Source organism: Scomber scombrus, chromosome 17, assembly GCF_963691925.1.
Source record: "Scomber scombrus chromosome 17, fScoSco1.1, whole genome shotgun sequence".
Taxonomy (NCBI): Eukaryota; Metazoa; Chordata; class Actinopteri; order Scombriformes; family Scombridae; genus Scomber; species Scomber scombrus.
Genome location: NC_084986.1, coordinates 28,358,849 through 28,379,713, shown reverse-complemented (window position 1 = coordinate 28,379,713; position 20,865 = coordinate 28,358,849). Strand labels below are relative to the sequence as shown.

Sequence of the window (20,865 nt, the reverse complement as noted above, 5' to 3'; positions counted from 1 at the left end):
AAGTGAAGGATGGAGACGATTAATGTTGCGTAGATGGAAGTATGCAGACCATATAATATTATTGATGTATCCCACCCAGGCTCTTTACCTGAGGGGATGGAGGAACAGTGGAATTGTTGATGGTGATGGAGAAAGTGTTGGGTGTTGCTGAGGTGGATCTGGTACCGATGAGGAGCAACTCAGTTTTGTCGCTGTTGAGTTTGAGAAGGATGAGTGAGAACCATGACTTAATTACCAGTAAGCAGTCGGATAGAGCTGTGGGTGGGACAGTGGAAGTGACTTATTGGAAAGATAGAACTGGGTATCATCTGCGTAACAGTGGAATTGAATATGACTTTTCCTGAGAATGCAACCAAGAGGCAGAAGATAAATATTAAACAGGAGGAGGACAAGGGGAACACCACTTGAGGAGTCGAATCTCAGGTTCTTGAGTTGAAAAAGAAATGTCTGTGATAATGCTGTGATGATTGTCGATCGGCAAAGATGAATCAAATCAGGAATTCTGTATTAATTTAATTGTTTAATTCAAGCTCACGGCTTCTTCAGGACATGTCCGATTCTCCCCCTCCTCCTCTGCTAATAGTGGCAAGCTTATCCTTCATGCTGGGCTCCGGGGACGAAGGACCTATTGTTACCCGACGTTCACCCAGTCTTCGCACCACCGCCATCGATGGCGATGGTTTAAATAGATGATTTAAATAGCCTCCTGTGGCTCGTGCATATTTATTTGTACTTACAATTCCTTCTTGGATCTCTCTAAGGTTCCTAATTGCAATAGTTAAAGGGGCTAAATGCGATTTATTTCACCGCTACACATCGCTGCTCTGGACTGCATGTAACCAAAACAACTGGCTCAGGGCTCCACCCCCCCTTTCCCCTGCTCTCCATCTGCTCCTCCCCCTTTACCTGCCTGTTTTCAGTGAAGCACTTTCCATCCACTGATGAAACAGCTGACTGAGGAAACAACGGGTCCGTTGTGATGTCAAGTAACGAAGTAAGTACATAATGTAACATCAGTAACGTATTTGTAATGTAGTCTAACAGTTGTTATTAACTTTATAGCTTTACGATGCTAATGTTAGCTAACTGCTAGTAGTTGAAAATTAACATGCTGAACATAGTAGCCAAGCTAACAACTACACATTGATCATTTCTGTTGGATTTTATGAGCACTGCTGGCAAACAGCCGTGACATTTGGGTTTTTGTGCAATTGTAAAATGATTGACCAAGACGTGTGTTGCTAGTGTAATGTAGCCTGGAGTCTGGTTCATCAACTGTCTCTGAGGTAGCTAATGCTAAGTTAATTCCTTATAAAATTATAACGTTATATTATAATTGTTGTTGCGTTCTTCATAACTGATAATTGGATTTTGATTTCGTTATGGGCATCAGCAGTGGCATCATGTCTGCTGAGGCAGCAGCCGGTGTGAGGTGGTCAGATAAGAAACAGAGGTTTGTATCATCTGTGTTTCTATGTATTTGAAGTAAAAAATATCAACATAGTGTGAAACGCCAGTTTTTCTAGTGTGTCAAAATCATGATTTAGTTATCAGTGTATGTGTTGTTCATCTTTTACAGAGGCTGCTTCAAGAGTTGACCCTGGAAGGAGGCCTTTTGACCTGCAGCCAGGGCTGGTTTATAATGCTCTGATGATGCAGCAGGCCATCATGATGCTCAACTGCCATGCCATACCTACCTCTGAGACATCTGCAACAATATGCACCCGAAATGTACAGGCACATGCATTCAGTAGACTTCAAACATGTTTAATTAATCATTTATAATAATTTATGTTTTGCCTATTGTTCATTAATGAGTAAACAAATATTCTTCAATGTGTGGATCTGCTTCATTCATGAAACACTAAGTTTTCTGCTTTGAATGGTAAATGGACTGTACTTATATAGCGCCTTTCTAGTCTTTTCGACCACTCAAAGCGCTTTACACTACAACTCATTCACCGCATTCACACACATTCATACACTGATGGCAGGCAGCTACCAAGCAGGGTGCCAACCTGCACATCAGGAGGAATCTAACCATTCACTCGCATTCATACACCGTTGGCACAGCAACGGGAGCAACTAGGGGTTAAGTGTCTTGCCCAAGGACACATCGACATGTAGACTGGAGGAGCTGGGAATCGAACCGCCAATCTTCCAATTGGAGGACAACCGCTCTACCTCCTGAGCCACAGCCGCCCGCTTTGTGGTAAACAGTACATCAACTTACATTTCACTTGTGTATTGTCAATGATTGAATTACACTCTCTAAGCAGTAGTGGACTAAGCCAGTGGAGCCCTAACTAATACTTTATCTACAGTGTTACAAAGGATTGAAGGTTGAAATGGATGAAGCATGAATATAATCTCAAATCATGTCAAGTTTATTGGTGAGCAGTATTGCAGATTCCAGAAAACAATCAAATACTAAATGTTTTAGAGTTATACATCACCTTTCTCTTCTTGCTGGAACCATCTGGACAAAAAAGATCAATTGTAGATCTGTACAATCTACACTTGGCAGTTGAAATGAAAACAAAACTCAACTGTTGTACACATTGATGTATTACAGTTCTGTATTAACATCTAAAATGTGGTTTACTGCCCCTTCAGTTTAGAACAAACACATAAGACAATAGATCAAAAGCTAATCAAATTCAGAAACAATGACAATAATGACACCATGTAAGGTTTATGATCAGTAGTGACAGAGTAGCAGCATTCAAAGTGTAATTCAGTATGGTTTATCTGCTTTTGTGGCCTGCTGTACTCAAAGCCACTGAGGAGGACGTGACGAGAACAGGACGAAGAGTCTGAAGAATAGCTCCTGGTGTCATTCCTTCCATCACACAGCATCTGCCAGTCTGCCATGGTGGAGTAACTGCAGTATTGAGCATTATGACCTGAGGAATGCAAGACAAAACATGTAACCTGTGTAAAAGATATTTCAGAGCTTTAATCTAAACAAACCTAACATGACCAACAATTCACACATTAAAGATTTCAGAATTGCTAAGCTGTCAATTACAATAAACTTCTTTAGTTATAGAAAACAGACAGTTGTAAGAACAAGATGTCTATCATCTTTATCAAAGTAACAGTCACAGTATTTCATCACCAGTACAACAGCTTGTTTATTATTTTTAGGACAAAAATATCATACTTTACATTTAGTCAAACGTTTCTGAAATAGCAAGGAATAGTCCAGTAAAGCATGTTAGCAGTAGCACTATTGTTGCTATTATGTGTACTGTCCTGACAGCATTACTGTCTGTTTGGCCAACCAACATTACACAGGCAAGCCATACATACTTTCATACTCACTTCTCTCCCTTTGTGCTATAGAATATGTGGACATACAATGTGATAACACACAGCACTAGTCGTTAGCATTCCTTTTCCTTCCTCTGTTACTATTTTACAATGCTTATTGCTAACGTTAGCCACATGGCTACCAGCTCAGAGGTACGACGCTAGCTCGCTTAGCTTTAGCTCGTTTATGCTAACAGCAAAACAAAACCGGGACCAGTCTGAGTAGGAGAACTACTTTATATTCAGCACTACAGGAGTTTACAGTCCTATTCTTCTTTGTCTCTCTCATAGAGGACAAATACACTTATAACCATCTCATTCACTGTTACTACGGCTACCACCAGTATAACACACACACACTTTATATTACTTTGTGTTTGAATGCTAGCTCCATGGCCATCATGAAGCCAAGCTGCAGCACAGGCAGCTGTCTGCTGCTCTGTCACCGCTGAGCCTCAAATATAACTAATGTTAGAGAGGCAACAGCTCGAGCCTGACCGTTAGCCCGTCCGAAGACTGTCAACTAAATGAACATTATATGCAACATTATGTCTAACGTTAGTCTAACACTAACTAAACAGATATGTGACTGTACACATAAAGTTACTTACCGGTCCAAGAGAAGAAGCTCTAGCTCCTTTTGCCTCTCGCAGGGCTCTCCCTCTTGTACCCCTTTTCCACTGAGCTGGAGCTAGAGCTTGCTGGGAGCTAGAGCTTGACTAAGCACCTGCTCTTTGCTTTTCCACCGCCAAAGCTCCAGCCCCGAGCCTCAGAATGGGAGCTAGAGCTAGCACCAAGTCTTTGCTGGTCTAAAGCAAGACCCGATTACGTCAGCAGGCTGGGGGCGTGGCTATGTGAGCAGGACTACATGCGCAAACACGGTCTTCACCTGCATTTTTCAAAATGGACAAGACAAAGCAGCAGTGGTCAGAGGAGGAGACCCAGTGTTTCCTTGTTTTGTGGTCTTCCGCCGAAGTCCAAACCAAGCTGGACGGGGCCTGCCGGACAAAGCCGTTTTTTCAAAATATCCAGCAGGGGATGGTCGAAGCGGGATATCAGCACAGTTTGGATCAGCTGATCAACAAACTAAAAAAGTTGAAAAAAGATTACCGCGACCAAAAAAAAAAACTAGAACGGAGCGGCAGTGGGAGGTCGAAAATAATGCCGTTCTTTGACCTCATGCACGGGGTTCTCGGCGACCGGCCAGCAAATCAGGCCACCGGAGCACTGAACTCCGCAACTGCTATGCTGGAGTCGATGTTGGTGGACGAGTCGGTCCTTGCCACCAGCGATGCAGATTCTGGTAAGTTGTGTCCCTAATCACAATCCTGATCTATTGTGAACAGAATGTAATGATAAACGCTGTTGCCTCAATTCTGTAGTGTAATTTATGTTAGCACAAAAAGCCGGCTAGCGACGTAAACATTCATTAGCCGGCTAGCGGGGTATTGTTCATTAGCCGGCTAGCGGGGGTATTGTTCATTAGCTGGCTAACGGTGTTATTGTTCATTAGCTGGCTAGCCGTGTTATTGTTCATTAGCCGGCTAGCGGGGCTAACGTGCATTAGCCATTGTTTATTAGCCGGCTGGGATTTACAGATGGTTACCAGGGCTCTCAAGTTTTGAAGTGAGTTCAGAGTGAGATTTTACCAGCGGCAGCGGGGATTTGGTTGAGCTGGGGATGGATGTCTGACAAATGACGCATAACGCATAAATTCATTCAAACAAAACTATTTATTGACTTCAGATTAAACTTTGTGAGCATTTTACTGCATGTGTGTGTGTGTGTGTGTGTTACAGGGATGTCACGGTTATAAATCTTCTCGGCACAATTATTGTCAAAGAAATAATCACGGTGTTAAGATTATCACAATTATTATGCAGTAATTAATTTCACAACAGTATGAATACGTAAAATCAAATATAGTCAAAATATAATTACATTACTCCTTGTATATATTATCTAATATGACCAATTCTTAATCCCCAGGGGAAATGTTTGAAATATTCAGATCATAAATTGTCATGTATACCAAATGTTTGCATTTATTTTAATCGTATTTTGTTTTGCTTTTTTTTATTATTAATAAATGACACGTTAACGTTTAAATTCCCACCAATTCAATGCTACGTTAGTTAAATGGACCAGTATCTGTGCATTTACCTTTATTTTTGCACACATCTGCCGATATGGTTCCAACATCATCTTTTTGTGAAAGTAACAGTATTTAAGAATCTTTACGATTAATTAATTGTGACGTTTAATACCACGATTAATTGTGAAGACAAGTAATCGTGACATCTCTAGTGTGTTATTTTAGTGCATGTGTGCGTGTGTGTGTTGTTTATTGTATGTGTTTGTGGCTTTCTTTGAGGCCTTCAGGACGGGGGTTGGTGGCTCCCACTTGAAACATTGTGGTTCCACACCAGCCATTTTTACTGTCATGACTGATGACAGAGTGCCATCAAGTGCCAGACTGTTTCTTGTTTTGGTCTTGTTTAGTCCAACCATGGAAAACACCCTCTCAGCGTCAGCGTTTGAATGTGGGAGCACAAGCACTAATGCAGCTATCTTTGACAGCCTCCCAAACTGCCTCAAACCGGTCACCTTTGAAAAAAGAAACCGAGAGTGTCTATTACTCTAATGCTTAGCTTTTATTATTTCATATAAATTATATATGTGGTGCAAACTATTTCTTACCTTGCTCTTTGTTGAGGACATACTCCCCCAAAACTCCTCAACATTAAAGGTGGTGGAATCTTGGGGCATGGGGATGTCCATGAGTTGGTAGTCCAGGAACTCTTCACTTACTTTATCCTGTTCCTGCGGCCCATGGAATGGAAGTAGTTCCTGAAATCTAAAAAAAAAAAAAAGCACCATGTGTGAAGAACAAATTAAGGATTTGTTTTGTGACCATGATCAAAACTGAACTTAATACTTAAAGTATTAAATATGTGAAATCCTGGAAAATGTGGAAACCCTTGCCTGTCAACAAAGTATAGGGCGTCTTCCACCCCACACTCAGCCCTCTGCTGGACATCCACAAATCTAGCCCGTTTCAGAAGGGCCTCATTGAAGGGGAGAGTCTTGAGCCCATACTCTACTGCTCTGACCAGAAATGCCCGTGCTGCCTGCTCGAATAGCTCCACCTCCTGAGCTGTGACGTCTCCAGCCTCAAGGAACCTGTTTAGGGTACCTCTGGTCGTGAAGCCCACATTTAGCCTTTCTCCTACCAGACAGAAAACAGAAAGAGATAATGATAATTAAGTACATAAAACAATATCCCAGAAAGAAAATCACATTTTATTCACTAAATGCATCAGGGTAGACACAAAGGAATTTGACTTTGCAATCAGCATTTTAATGCAAGACTAGACAGACATACAGTGAGGGCACAGATTCAGCAAGATATGCACAATAAGTGCAAGTGATTCCTCTGTAAGCATGCTATTTTACCCATAGACTTTATACATTTTATGGCTTTTCCATCACATCAGATATATCACCCAACTCATAACAACAGTCTTCCCAAAATGTATTTGAGGTCAATGAAACATTTATCTCCTAATTTGAGACTTAATAGTATTACCTGGTAGCTGGTTTTGTGGGTCTTGGTAACCTAATTTGCTGCTAGCTGCTAACTACTAGGCTAACTTCCATCCCTGACACACACACACACACACACACACTCGCTCCCACTGCTCTGCCTGGACAAAATATTCATAGACAGTATAAAAGAGACTATTCCACAGCAACAAATAAATGATGACGTGACTTACTGTAATCATTGGGTCTTTCTGTCCTTATGAAACCACCTGCTTCATTTCGGCGAATGTCTGGATGTGTTTAGTCCGTCTCTTTTTTTTTTTTTTTTACCGTGGAATATCAAAATACAGCAGTGCTACTTTCTGATTGGCTGTTCTGTAGATATAGATTTATTTGATTAGCTTGCGCGTGGCACGCGCACGCAGCTTCTGATCTCTCGGGGGAGGGGGAGCTTGGTTCCTACCTGTTGTTAAAGCGGTGCGGGTGCAACTTGGTGGACGTCACCGTGGTAATTTAAATGCGTGAGAAATGCAATGTGTGAGCGTGTGAACTGGTGGGAATGCGTGTGTCACACGCCAAATGCGTGAGACTTGAGAGCCCTGGGTTACACACTTGTTGATTTAAAGCACTAATTTTATCTTTTTTTTGCCAGGACTGTCTGCGTTGGATGAGGGAGCGGGCTCCACCGGACCACTGATGTGCAGCTCGCCTGTACCGTCCAGCTCATCCTCCTTCTCCCAATCCAGATATGGTAAGATTTTACAATATAACAAAAGAAACACCACACCTACAGTCCTACAGTACAGATGCTCCACAGTTTTTTGTCACAGCGTCACTTACTCAATACACTATCATGTAACAGTGCGGCTTTATTCAGAGCCCTTTCCTCTGGTCTTCCTCTGCACCTGCTGTATCTGTTTGCACTGTAACCCTACTGATAAAGCACCTTTTATAAATACTGTGTGTTAGCTGGTTAGTCCAGATATGGTAAGATTTGGACTGGGAGGAGGAGGATTTGTTCAGACCCATGCATCTTATAGCACTTTTACCCAAAAGTATAGAAGGCAAACTGTATACTCTATTATATGTAAAAACAGGCATGTTTCGTATTAACTGATTACTGTTTTTACACAGGGAAAAGGAAGCGGGAGTCTTCAGATTTGCTCGAGTACCCGGAGAGGTCCGAGGAGCGCACCCAGGAGCAGAGCCGGAAGGACCAGGACGTTACTGCGGCAATCCTCCAGACCATGCAACGCATGGACGAAAACGCAAGCGCCGTGGTTGGGCTCATGGGGCGAATGGTGTTGGTGCTGGAGGGCTTATGCATGAAGCCTTGAGCCCTTGAACATTTTTTTTTATTATAACTGTATATGTATATAACTTTTTTTATTGTGCTTAAAACTTTTTTTATTGTGTATAACTTTTTTATTATTTATAACTATTTGACAATAAAAATTGTTTGCCAAAACCCTCTTGTCTTTTACTGAGTACAACGACATACCACAATTTCTTAAGAAATCTTGCAACACTTATCTTCATTTCTTATTAGTTCCAACCCCACTCCCGCCAGAAATACATGCGAGAAGTCAATTAACACCATAAACTTTATTATGAAACCAAAACCATATTATGAATCCAAAACCACATGCATTGAAAAATATTATATATACACACACTGTACTGCCTAGGAGGCAGAACATATACAGTGTCTCAATTTTGACAAAAGTACTCCATCAAAGCAGCCCTGACATCACTCCCTTCTGGATTACCATTGTCAGGTAAGGCTTGGACAGCAGGCTGAACATTGATGTGTCTGCCTGGGAGCTCCTCCATGAAATTGTCACCATGCTCCTCACAAATATTGTGGAGAACACAGCAGGTCAGGGCCATGGTCTTGCACAGTTCCAGCTTGCAGTCATTTCTTTTGAGGAGACATCTCCATCGTCCTTTCAGTCTCCCAAAAGCCATCTCCACTAGTGAGCGTGCACTGCTCACCCTGTAATTGAAGTTCTGTTGGTCAGGGGTCAGTCTCCCAGTGTCCGAAAACGGCTTCATGAGCCACCTCTGCATGGGGTAGGCGGGGTCACCGAGGAGATAATGTCCAACATCACAGCCAGAGATGTTCACTTTGTTCTGCCCCAGCAACTGTCCACCACTCAAAACATCCCACAAATGTGACTGACGAAAAATCCTTGCGTCGTGCACACATCCTGGAAAGCCGACACAAACATCCCAGAAGAGGCCTCTTCCATCTACAACAGCCTGAAGAACAACTGAATGCCAGCCTTTGCGGTTGAAGTAGTCCTTGGGGTATTCCTCTGGTGCAATTATGGGAATGTGGCTGCCATCTATAGCACCTACACACTGTGGGACTCTCCATCGATTGGAAAAAAATTTGGCCAATTCAATCAACTTTGGACCATCAGGAATCTTGATATGTTCTGGCAGCAGCACTGTGTTGACTGCTTTACAAAACTCCTGGACACAGTTGAACACAGTGCTCAGGCCGACACCGAACAGATGGCTGATGGTTCTGTATTCGCTGCCCGTCGCCAGTTTCCAGATGGCAATTGCGACCCGCTTTTCCACTGGTACACTCAAGCGGTAGTTTGTGTTCTGTCTTGCCAGGATGGTCTTTGTCCGATCGCAAATGTACATGAAGGAGTCTCAGGACACCCGGAAGTTTTGCATAAACTGCTGAGCATTGAAATCCGGAACAATCGTGTCCCACCAGTGGCGTGAGCGTGGATGATCTCCGCCTGGCCACGAGCCGTAGAACGAGCTACAGAGATGAATAAAGGGCGATATTTTAGTCTCTGTGTTTCACGTTTAACTGGATTAAACATACAGTTAAGTAAGCAAAGTTAAAGGCTAGCTTCATGCATTCAATGTCATCGATCAAACATACCTGTCTCCTGGCGTGTAATCGGCTTTGTGGGCGATTGGTACGCTGATGACGCAGAAGAATGGTGCTAAGCAGTAACATTTTCCGTTCCTGTATTTCTATGTGCACTTGCAAACACATGAACAGCACTTGCATCGCGGCCGCAATTTGCTCCATCTTCGTCATCTTCTCCTTCTTCTTTCCCGCTTCTTTGTTTTCTTCTTTTTCTTCTTCTTCTTCGTTTCCGGCAGGCTAGATGCCTTGTGACACTCGCACTGGTGAATCATGGAAGTGCTTCAAAGGCGCACGCTGGCTACGTTATACAGTGACGTAATCGCGTGGCTCCTTGCCGGTGGAAACACAATAGGTTCGTAAGAGTTGCTCGGGTTAACACCAACTGAGCACTCGCTGTAGCACCAGCTCCCAGCAAGCTCTAGCTCCAGCTCAGTGGAAAAGGGGTATTGGAAATGAAAGACAGAGGCTGACCCGGGTCTGTTTCCAGTAGCGCTGCTCCTCCCTCGCTGCAGCGGTTATATAGGGGGAGTGGACTAACGGTTCCGGGGGAGGAGAGGAGGAGGTGTTTCACATGCACTAACATGAACGCGCGGCTGGCCCGGCTTCCAAAACAGAGGCTCCAGAACAACACACACAGAAGGCGTGTGACGTAACTCTCTACTCCAGATGTCAATACACCATTAGTTGTTAACATAGCAAAAATTAAATTCCTGAAATCTTATAAAGCTGTATTACGCATATAGCCCCTTTAAATTATTGCTTAGACTTAGTGATCTTTGCAGGGATGCTCTTCTCATGCGTTTATAAGGGTCACTCTTACCCGGGATTTCCACCGGGTCCGTCAGCGGCACCTTACAGCTGCGCCACAGTTTAGCTCCGTCCTCTGCCCAGCGTCAACTCACACCGGGAGCGTTACAGCAGCGGAGCGGTGCCTTGCGAGCCAGCAGTATTCCTGCAAGATCACGCGATAATCGCGAGACCGCGAGATCCTGCGAACTGGGTGTATAAAGTCAACAACAAGAAACAACTGGTTTCTTTGCTTCTCGGACGTGAAACGAGACCCTTTGATCGATTGACTGCTGACCTGGGGTAATGTGGATGTGAGGTTGTGATCTGCGCATTGTGTTTTATTTTGAAAGGGGACGGAAGTTTTATTATGCCGATTCTGTGTCTGACTTCCTGTCTGGTTCAATCTGCTCTGTTGAGCTTGTCGCGAGTTAGAAAAAATAGAAATGCTGCAGCGCAGAGAGCCGCTGCTGGGACGTTGCTGAGACATTGCTGACACGCTCCCTGTGGAAATACTCTCATTGATTATAGTGTTACCCATCAGCTCCGGTGACCGCGGCGCAGCTGTAACGTGCCGCTGACGGACCCAGTGGAAATTGGGCTTGAGACAGCAGTGACTTTTTCTTCTGGAGTTCATCAGAGAGCCGTCGGATATCTTCCTTGAGGTCAGAGATCTTTTTGTTTGCTTGCTGAAGTAGTTCACTCTCCACACCGGGCATAGTTGGCAATGTTGTTTTGGTTAGCTTAGCCGTTAGGCTAACAGGCAATACTGACCAAGCAGTAGTCATTGCAGTGCACCAAACAGTGTATGTGACTCTTAGACCAGTCCAAAAAGTCCGTCAGTTATGCCAAACTGTAGATCAGTTAAAGAGACTTGGAAGACGTTGAAATAGTGTATTCATGGTTTTTGTGTATGCATCATTCATGCATCTGGCTCCTGGATGCTTTTACTCGTCTGACTTTGACACTCTTTATATTATTATATAGTTAATTAGCAAAAAGAAAAACCTGTCAAGAAACACATTGCCCTGCACCATCAAATTAGCAGGAGAAGATGACTATCCACTGCTAAATCAAAGTAAACAATTCAAAATATTATATATATATATATGTTGAAAATATTTATAGAAGTCAGATTTGAAAACGTTTTATGACAGGAATGTCCAAACTATTCCATAAAGGACACCAGGCCTGACCTATTTAATCAACTGATCTCAGTCTTCAGACAGTTGATTGGTTGAATTGTGTGCTCTTGTTTGGACATGCCTGTTCTGTAAGGAAGGAAATGCACTTTTGATACACTCAGGGATACACACAATTGGTGATCAATGCTGAATGTAGACTGTTTGTTTGCATGAAAAATACACAGGGTACCTTTGAGACATTTAAGAGCTTTTCATTAAGACCACTTGGAGGATGAGTCCGGGAAAAAATATGGCTGACTGCCAATGCAGCTTTGACCTGAATCAATATAAAGATATGTGTATATTAACTGACATTTCTGAACCCAACAAGAACATACAGCAGCATTATCTTTTAGTTTCATCCACCCACGATGCTATGGTAAGCCCTTGCAGTTAGTCAAGGTAGAGAACTGAAGGTGATGTTGTGCTCTGAGTCACCTTGTGTGTCAGCTGAGCTTGCATACTGCCATTACCATTCAGGTGGCGCATTTAAGCTGTCAAACTAATTTGCATTTGTGTCTCCCTAATGGTATTATGCTTGCCTTACAGTACATCATGTCAAGTTAAGATTTAATCAGTTCATTTTTTTGTCTACAAAATGTCAACACAACTGAGAAATAAAACTAACAAAAGAAGAATATCTTCCCCTTTTTGAACATTCAAGATAAGATAATTGAAGATTAATTAAATGTGTTTCCATTGAAGTGTATGAGTGTGTGTTTGCGCATTTATAACAGTCAAACTGATGTACTGTACCGATTTTTGTACTGACACACTCCTTTCTCTAATTTTAATTTTGTGTCTGTCCACACACACACACACACACACATACACACACACACACACACACACACACACAATGCAGTATAAGCAGCTTCCTCTCAAAGAGTTGTCCAGGCTTTGTTGTCACCCAGTTATTTCTGTGTGTGTTATGTGTGTGTGCAGACAGTACAAGTCTAAATGTTCTAGTTATTTTAGTCTTCCCAGAGGCAGCATTTCACTTCACACTCAGCCTACCTGACTCAAGCATGTACACCCATGTGCCCAGAGATGTACATATCAGTGCAGAGACACACAAATACGTGCTCAATACAACACTGAGCGTCATTGTCTTCACTGGAACCAAACAATATCTCGATAAACACCACTGAGTAGATGATAGATGAAGTAATACTGCAGCATGATTCTGCTCAGTGTTATAACTGTGAAATGATCCCCCGACTGTGGTAAATTAACAGCAACACACAACATGAACAGCACAGCTATACAAAATGTAACCAATAAATCCTGGCACGCAGCCACACAAGCACACTTCTAATAATAAATCCACTTATGGTTATTCATAATGGCATAGTGACATAGTGTGTTTGAGTGTGTGTGTGTGTGTGTGTGTGAGTGTGTGTTTCAGGATGCCAGACATCCCAACTGTCCCGGAAGTTCTGGGAGTCTCCCGCATATTGATAGCGGCTCCCCGACACCCGCAAATGAGATACAATCTTCCGGAATCTGGAGCAAGCAAGAGTGCGCACTTGAGAGTGTCTGCGCACTTGTGTGTGACCATCAATGTAGCGCGTGTGATAGCAAAGCGTCTTGATAGCTCCGGGTTGCTGCCCCCCCCCCCCCGCCACCCCCCCCCCGATGGCGATGGGTCTGTTAACATGCTAGCTAGAATGCTGTTACAATATCATAGGTAGCTTTTTTTATTAATTATTATTTTCGCTTTTGTAGTATGTGGTCTTCCTACATAGCTAGCTAGCTACCTTGCTGTTGTAGTTTGCTGTCCTACATACAGAACTAACAACTCTAAATATATTTCTTTGATAAATGTGAAAAACATTAACTGCTACTCGCAAATGCTACCGCACACTTTTTTGAATATATGGTAAACAGACCTCATAGAACCACCACAGTGGTGGGCTGGTCAAACTGGCAGGAATATCACTGACATTGAATAAAATGTGCATAATTCAGTGTAAGTAGTCAAGTAATCAATTTTATTCGAACGTAACGAAGAACCATTTTTAGGCAGTTATATGGAAGAACATTTTGATGTAAATGAAAAGCAAATGAAAAATGAACACAGAAGGATCTACTTTTTTACATATTCTTATACTCATAGTATATTATTTATTGTATGTAAATCTTGTATACTCAAGTATTCATATGCTTATATAATGCCGGTACAACGTATTATATCTTGTGTGTATATATATATATATATAGATATAGATAGATATATTTATACGTGTTTACATATTATATATTGCAGTTATGTATGTATGCACACCCTGCACAGGCCAAATATGACACATTGCTATGTTATTATTACTACTACTACTACTATTATTATTATATGCTGCCATTATTATTATTATTATTATTACTACTACATACTGTGATATACTGCTATTATACTGGCCTTAGTATTATTATTATTATTATGATGATGATGTTATACTATATATATATATATATATACACAGCAAAATTCCCAGTGTATATTGTACTCTATAAGTGTACATTTAACTCCAGTTTCGGTGTATATATAGGTCCAAGAGTTCGGTGTTCACTGAACACCGACAACAGTGTAAAATATATACTCAAAATAAAGAGTTGGACTTGAACCCTCTGAGTGTGCAATTGTACTCTGTCACTGGTACTTTTAGACACTACTTTGGTGCTTTTTGACACTTGCAGTGTAAACCTAGAACTCCCAGAGAGTAAAAGATATACTCTTAAGTAAGTAATTTGTAGCACTTTTCAGAGCTGATTATTTAACACTCTGAGAGTGAGAATGTACTCTGACTGGTGTACACCCAACACCTTTGAGGTTAATTATTAACACTTCAGGAATGTATAGTCCACACAAAAGTTTCTTGAAAATATAACATCTTTATTATTATTGTTAACAAGTATCTTGTCTTAATGTTGTTGAAGTGAACAGTCAACTCTTGTTAGGACATAAAACATGTCTTAAGTTATGGAGCCATGGTGAAAAAAAAAGCATCTTACCACTTCAGTGACACATTTCTTATACAAAAACATGCACAGGCACCACATACTGATCATCTCTGTCAAAACCATACGTTGTCTGCAGATCAAATGGCTTAAACATGGGCAAATCATCAACTTTCAGCATGGATACATTTTCAGGATTACCCTGTCTGACATGAAAAGAATGAAAATGCTCTGCAAAACTAAGTGTCTCAAAATCTTCTGCTACAAGAAAATAGTCTCCATTAAATGCAACAATGTCTTTTATCTGACTGAATACTGGGAAATCCTCCTCTATGTTTGAACAAACCAGAAGGCCTGGGCGATACTCTGTCCCAAAACAAGTGATCCAAGATGTCACATCAACTTCACAGTCCAAGTCAACCTGCTGTTCTTCAGCAATTATTTCACCATTTGCCAAGGCATTAAGCTGAACAGTTTTTACTGGACCACAGTTAATACTTTTAAATGGCATTGATTCCCAGTGGTATGCCACAGCCATCTGATGTTTTTTAGCTAATGACTTTGTTATATTTTTGAAATTTTTTATTGTGTTCTTGAAAAACCTGTGTTTGGCTTCGAACCTCATTGCCCAAACATGAAGAATTGGACCTATTTTTCGAATGGATCTGGGGTAATGAATCATGAAGTGATGTTTAGGAATCAATCTGCGATGTGAATAGAGCTCTTTGAAAAGTTTATGATGTTCAAGAATGAGATGCTTCAGACATACTGTCATACCATCAGTAATGACAGGAGAAAATATGATGTTCATGATTTGCAGCAGAAGCAGCAAGAGTCTCCAATGTGCATTTCCTTCTTGTACAACATCTCCAAATATCAAGGGCACATTCCGGATCAAGCTAAATGTCTGAATGGCATTGAGACCAATTCCATTTCCAGTCTGCTCCAAGTTTACTCTGGTTGGTTGATTTTTTCTCTCAACAAAGCCATAATTGTATGAATATATCCTGTTACAAATATCTGTCTTGGATATGATGTTGTTGTCTGAGAGGTAACCAAAAAGCAACTTTAGCTCAAACTGCCCAACTCCTTCCAATATGTCATGCATAATGTCTACAGCATAGTTATCAGAAACATCAAAGTACTGTAGATCATTGAGTAAACATGTTCGCTTCACTCCAAATGTTGATGGCAGTGTAGGATCTGCTTTCAAGTCATTGCAATGCTGAGCATGCAGTACTTTATTGCGGAGTGTTATTCTTGGATCATCATCACTGAAAACTGTCTGTGAGGTTTGTTTGTCTACCAGACAAAAGCGGCAAAAATAGTTTGAACTGAATGATTCTACATACCCAAGTAGTGAGTGCAATCCCAAATTGTCCCCAGTCACCTGTGCAATTGTTCCACAAACTGCTTCATCAGAGAAAGGAACTTCAACTCCTGTACACTCGAGCACTTTCAGATCTTGTACAAGGGGTTCTAAGATAACATTAAATCCATACTTCTTTACATCCTCTGTATGAAAAAGTGCCAAAAGATGAATATTCATAAGCGCTGAGTTTATCTTTGGAGACAGATTTCGTAAAATAAAGTATATACTTCCAATCTTATGGATACCATGTTTGGATCCTAGTGGATTTGCCACTTCAAAATCATCATAGAATATCTGTATTTGGAGAGAGTTTGTTTTTTTAGAGAAGAGAGAGTGACCTTTAAAATAGCTCCCATCACAGAAATCTTTATAAAACCCAGTCTTCTCACAAGGCTGCAAAATATGATTTAAAATCTCCCTGTTGTTGAATATAAACTTCAGCGTTTCCAATAGAGGAATGTACACAAATTTGTCTGTCACAGGAACCTGATCGTATGTGCCAGTGGTTCGATTCCTTCTGGTGTCATACCTCACCCCTAGAGCGACCTCAACAGGTTCTACAAGACCCCATTTCTCACTGAAATGTTTTTTCCATTTTGTCTCAGTGTTCAGTTTGCTAAATGGATTTTCAAGGCTTTCAAAATAATCATCAACTTTTGTTCTAATGTCCTCAACATTTGGGAGTAATTTGACAACATCATCTTTAACATTTGAATGCAGTTCCTCTACAAGCTCCTCCATATTTTCAACAACAGTCGTTATGACATTAGTAGCCACACCAGAGCTTTGGAGTTTTGCAATAAGGGATGCACACATTTCTTGGGTATGTTGTTGCCTAGTCTCATTACAGCTTTGAGAATTCACTGGTTGCTCTGAAATTAAAGCTGACATTGTTTGCTGATCAGATACAACAACTGAAGGAGTGACAGATTCATTATCAATTTGAACTAGACTTTCAGGACTATGCTTAGAATGGAGATGTTTCCTGAAGCCTGAAAAAGTGCAAAATCTCTGACGACATCCATTCTGGTCACACACCAAATGAAACTTCTTGCCGGGAAAAAAGGCATGTGTAAGTTTGAGATGACGAAGCAATTGCTGGATGGTGACAAAAGTAGACTGGCAAACAAAGCATTTGTACATCACAACTTCAGTTGAGGAGCTTTGCCCTAAGGTCCTTGACTCTGGGAGTTTCATGAGAAAGCCCTACATCGATATTGTAGATGGTGGTTTGCACAAATGTGTACATGCTGTTTAGGGCCTGGTCATAGGAGATGCCAAACACATAATGTGTCTTGAAAAGTTCATCAAAGGCTGACAGGGAAGACTTGGCCTTGCAGGGAAGGAGCTCACCATCCATTGCAATGTAGTATTCATGGATGTTGTTTCTTGTCATGCCAACGGCCAGGATGTAGGGCTGCTTCCGCTGGGCTGGACCAGAGTGCTCCTGAAGGCTGCGACCCGCCTGCAAGATAACAATCAAAAGTATAACTACGCTATACATCATTTTTTTTTATGGATAAGTCAGACAGAAATCTGATAGCACAGTTAAAGAATCACTTCAAAAGGAAAAAGAAAAGAAAGAATTAATCAAAATTTTAATTAAAGATGTAAATGAATTTATGTTAATTGCTATTTATAATATTATAAAAATGTGTTTATATGTATTGCTATTTATAAAGTACCGCAATTATAAAAATGTGTTTATATTTATTGCCAACAGATTAAGTAAACCCTCTTAACTATATTCTTAGATTCAGATATTTGCTGACTGAAATTTACTTTATCCAGTATGTTGTCATGCTACCCCATCTTGTGACTCTCTCTCCCTGTGAGAAAATACATTTGGGAAAGTCCCTTTGTATCAAGAGAAATGATAATTGGTCAAAACATTCATTTGTTTTTGGAGTGTGGATTCCACTCGTTGATATTGGATCGTTTCAAAATGGAAATCTGGATACACTAACCTTATGAAACTTCACTACATGATCCACAGCTTCCCGGATACTGATCTTCACGGCTCCCTTCTTTCCACTTGGTGGCAGGAGGTAGACCAGCAGGAGGATTGAGGCCATGTCACTATCCCAACCTGAGAAGAGGGGAGGAGAAACTCTAATTTCAGCATGAGATGCACCTGACAAATCAATATAAACATTCATATGGCTCTTGTCAATAAAAGTGCTATCAGCACAACCACGTCACAGTCAATAAGACAACATTTGAAATGGTGGGCAGATATACACAGGGAATTCATTTATGTCACTTACCTGGGACCTCGTCATCCTCATCAGGGTTCTCGTCTGCAGACTGAATGAGATAGTCAAGCTGGGGTGTCTTACTGAGGTTTTTGGCTTGCTCGATTACTTTCGCCTTCAGGAGTGTTCCCCACTTCTCCAAGAATTTTGATGAAGTCTCTGCTCCAAACAACAGCTCAAAGTCCTGTAGAACCTAAAGGAGAAGAAGCAAGTGCAGGTGTACTTGATTATGGTGGCAATGGAAGGAAGTTACCATTTTCATCTTTACAAAGCTGTTATTGATGGAAATTAACATAATTCATGTGAACTTACAAGGCCTTTTGTGTCAAGGAATCTTGGGAAAACTGTAAGCACTGTGCTGCATCGCTCAGGATCATGGATCAACTTTTGTCTGTGTTGGAAGGTTGCTCTCATTTTTATCAAGATCTGTTCTTTGTCTGTGCTGTGTTTCAGTAGAGATACGGCCTCGCAGCATTGGTCTCCCTCCAGCTGTTGCTCTTTAGTTACTTCCCTCTCCAACTCCGGTCCACTGCTGTCTGAAGTTTGAGAGCTCCTTCTCCGAACTCCACTGTTACTGCCGCCGCTGAGTTCTCGCTGTGTGTTTTTGAGCTTCCAGGCAATGTAGCCCTCGTTGCTATCTGCATCATAGAAATGCTCCTAAAAACAATGTTGAAAAAAAATTAAGAAATTTAAGCATGATTAGACACCTAGTGAAAGGAACTATAAGATGGAAAATGCATCAAAACATTATTCATTTATCAACAAAATTTACAAACAAAATATTGCTCTTAACACAGTACTGGATTGACTGTCATTTTCAAGAATGTTAAAGCAGAAGTAAGTGATATATTTGTGTTACTATAAGTCTTAAATAGTTATATCTTCCGACAGCAATCACTTACATAGTGTTTGGACTGAAACACGGGTCTCTCAGTCCCTCTGCTCTGCTCTGAGCCGAAGAGAAAACATTTATCGTATCCTACAGTTTTTATCCAATGAGGAGAGAGAACGGCTTGCAGGGCTGTGTGTGCAGCCAAGGAACGCCGTGAATGTGGTGACGTAGCGACGAGGACTGTTATGGTGCGTTCAAGGAAACTCGTATTTTTCCGACCGTGAAGTCATACCAGTTCGATCTGGTACGAGTTCACCGGTCGGAAGTTACGAGTGGCCGTTATAGTGACTTTCACCGGTAAAACAGGTCGGAAAAACACGAGTGGGTTGCCTGGAACGCTACAAAGTCGTAAGTTGTGACTTGAAGCTGTAATTTACGATTTCAAAAGCCTGCCTGGAACGCAGCATTAGCGAAAACGACCGGACCACTTACTTCTGCTTTAATTGCCCCCCTTGCTGCCTGCACAAGAAAAACCTGTCTCTATTGCTCCTATGAAACAACAATATTTTTATTATTATAATTTGAAAAGTTGGTTTACTTCTCTTTAAAATATATACTCACATAGCCCATTTTCGAGTAGGGATCTTTTAGAGAAGGGAACAGTGTCACAATCCCCAATGCATATTGTGTTCTTTTGTCCTTTGGCGGAGCTCTTCTGTGGGGGTAAACGATAGGTTGCATTGACAGGGAAAAAGGCTGTATGACAATTTACAATGGGGACCATAGACATGTCAACTCAAATGAACTACTAAACAATATACAAGTTGCATGGATAAGACTGTGTGTGTCTTGCAGATGGGTAATGATTAGTTTAGATTAGAATATTGATATTTTCATGGCATTACTTAGCCATATGATGCAAGGCCACAGTTTACTGGCCATTGTTGTCCTTTACTGATAATCTCATTTGATTACAACCACCTGTTTTTTTATGAACAATCAAATACTATGAATATACTCTTGACTGAGTTGTGCACCATGAAGCATTTGACTTACCCATACTTTTCCAACATATCAGCGACAACAATGTTGACAAGTTCACGGCGTGTTCGATCCTTCATCTCTCCTTTTGTTGCATATTCTTTAAGTATTTTCTCCCCTCCAGGCTTTTGTTCCAGAACTCTCTTGACAAGCTTAAAAACAAATAAAAATAAGCCAAACAAAAAATTTTGATGTCAAAAACACAATAAGAACATGGCAAAAGAATGTACAAAAAACTCACCTCTTTGGCCTGTGAAGAACTGTCATCAATATGCTGACTTTTTTGGGACTTTGGAATGCCATCATCAATGCATGGTCTTTTTGGAGACGTCAGAAAGATGTCATCAACGTAATGTCTTTTTGGAGACATCAGAAAAGTATCACTCTCTGATGAGCGTGATGATAGTGACAAGGTGTCTGTGCATGAAGATGCAGGAGAGTCTGAAAAGCGGGAGCACATCATTTTCAAAATCATGTTTTACTAATGATTTCATCAATTGACCCACAGTTTCAATTGAGAGTAGGTGAGAGCATGGGATCGTAAAACTGTGCATCTGTTTTTGTTTTTTAATACCAGTAATAGGCTACAATCAATTTTTGTGGTTGATACGGCCACATATTAAGCAATTTAGTCCATGACAGATAGTCTACTAGTTGGTAACTGAGTGCTCAGGTCA

At 41.1% G+C, this 20,865-nt stretch overlaps 2 protein-coding genes across 2 annotated transcripts; both read right to left on the bottom strand.

Moving 5' to 3' along the window:
• Window positions 1-8,571: 8,571 nt before the first annotated feature.
• On the bottom strand, window positions 8,572-11,265 carry LOC133997412 (uncharacterized). The gene is made up of 4 exons (XM_062436983.1): window positions 11,133-11,265; window positions 9,770-9,811; window positions 9,593-9,643; window positions 8,572-9,527 (listed from the first exon to the last, which is right to left on the bottom strand). The coding sequence occupies exons 1-4, from the start codon at window positions 11,263-11,265 to the stop codon at window positions 8,572-8,574; spliced, it is 1,182 nt and encodes a 393-aa protein (XP_062292967.1).
• A 5,928-nt stretch (window positions 11,266-17,193) lies between these two features.
• LOC133997895 (uncharacterized) lies at window positions 17,194-20,336 on the bottom strand. The gene is made up of 6 exons (XM_062437627.1): window positions 20,204-20,336; window positions 19,769-19,862; window positions 18,628-18,972; window positions 18,328-18,508; window positions 18,028-18,149; window positions 17,194-17,525 (listed from the first exon to the last, which is right to left on the bottom strand). The coding sequence occupies exons 1-6, from the start codon at window positions 20,266-20,268 to the stop codon at window positions 17,211-17,213; spliced, it is 1,122 nt and encodes a 373-aa protein (XP_062293611.1). The 5' UTR covers window positions 20,269-20,336; the 3' UTR covers window positions 17,194-17,210.
• Window positions 20,337-20,865: the final 529 nt, after the last annotated feature.

Excerpts from the sequence above, each read along its gene's own strand:
- LOC133997412 (XM_062436983.1), bottom strand. The coding sequence starts at position 11,265 with ATGCCCGGTGTGGAGAGTGAACTACTTCAGCAAGCAAACAAAAAGATC. Across the intron at positions 9,812-11,132 it reads TCAAGCCCAATTTCCACTGG|CGTACCAATCGCCCACAAAG; the intron begins GTCCGTCAGCGG and ends CTGCGTCATCAG. Across the intron at positions 9,528-9,592 it reads CATCCACGCTCACGCCACTG|ACTCCTTCATGTACATTTGC; the intron begins GTGGGACACGAT and ends GGGTGTCCTGAG.
- LOC133997895 (XM_062437627.1), bottom strand. The coding sequence starts at position 20,268 with ATGAAGGATCGAACACGCCGTGAACTTGTCAACATTGTTGTCGCTGAT. Across the intron at positions 18,973-19,768 it reads CCTACTCGAAAATGGGCTAT|GAGCATTTCTATGATGCAGA; the intron begins GTGAGTATATAT and ends CATTGTTTTTAG. Across the intron at positions 18,509-18,627 it reads TCCTTGACACAAAAGGCCTT|GTTCTACAGGACTTTGAGCT; the intron begins GTAAGTTCACAT and ends CTTCTCCTTTAG.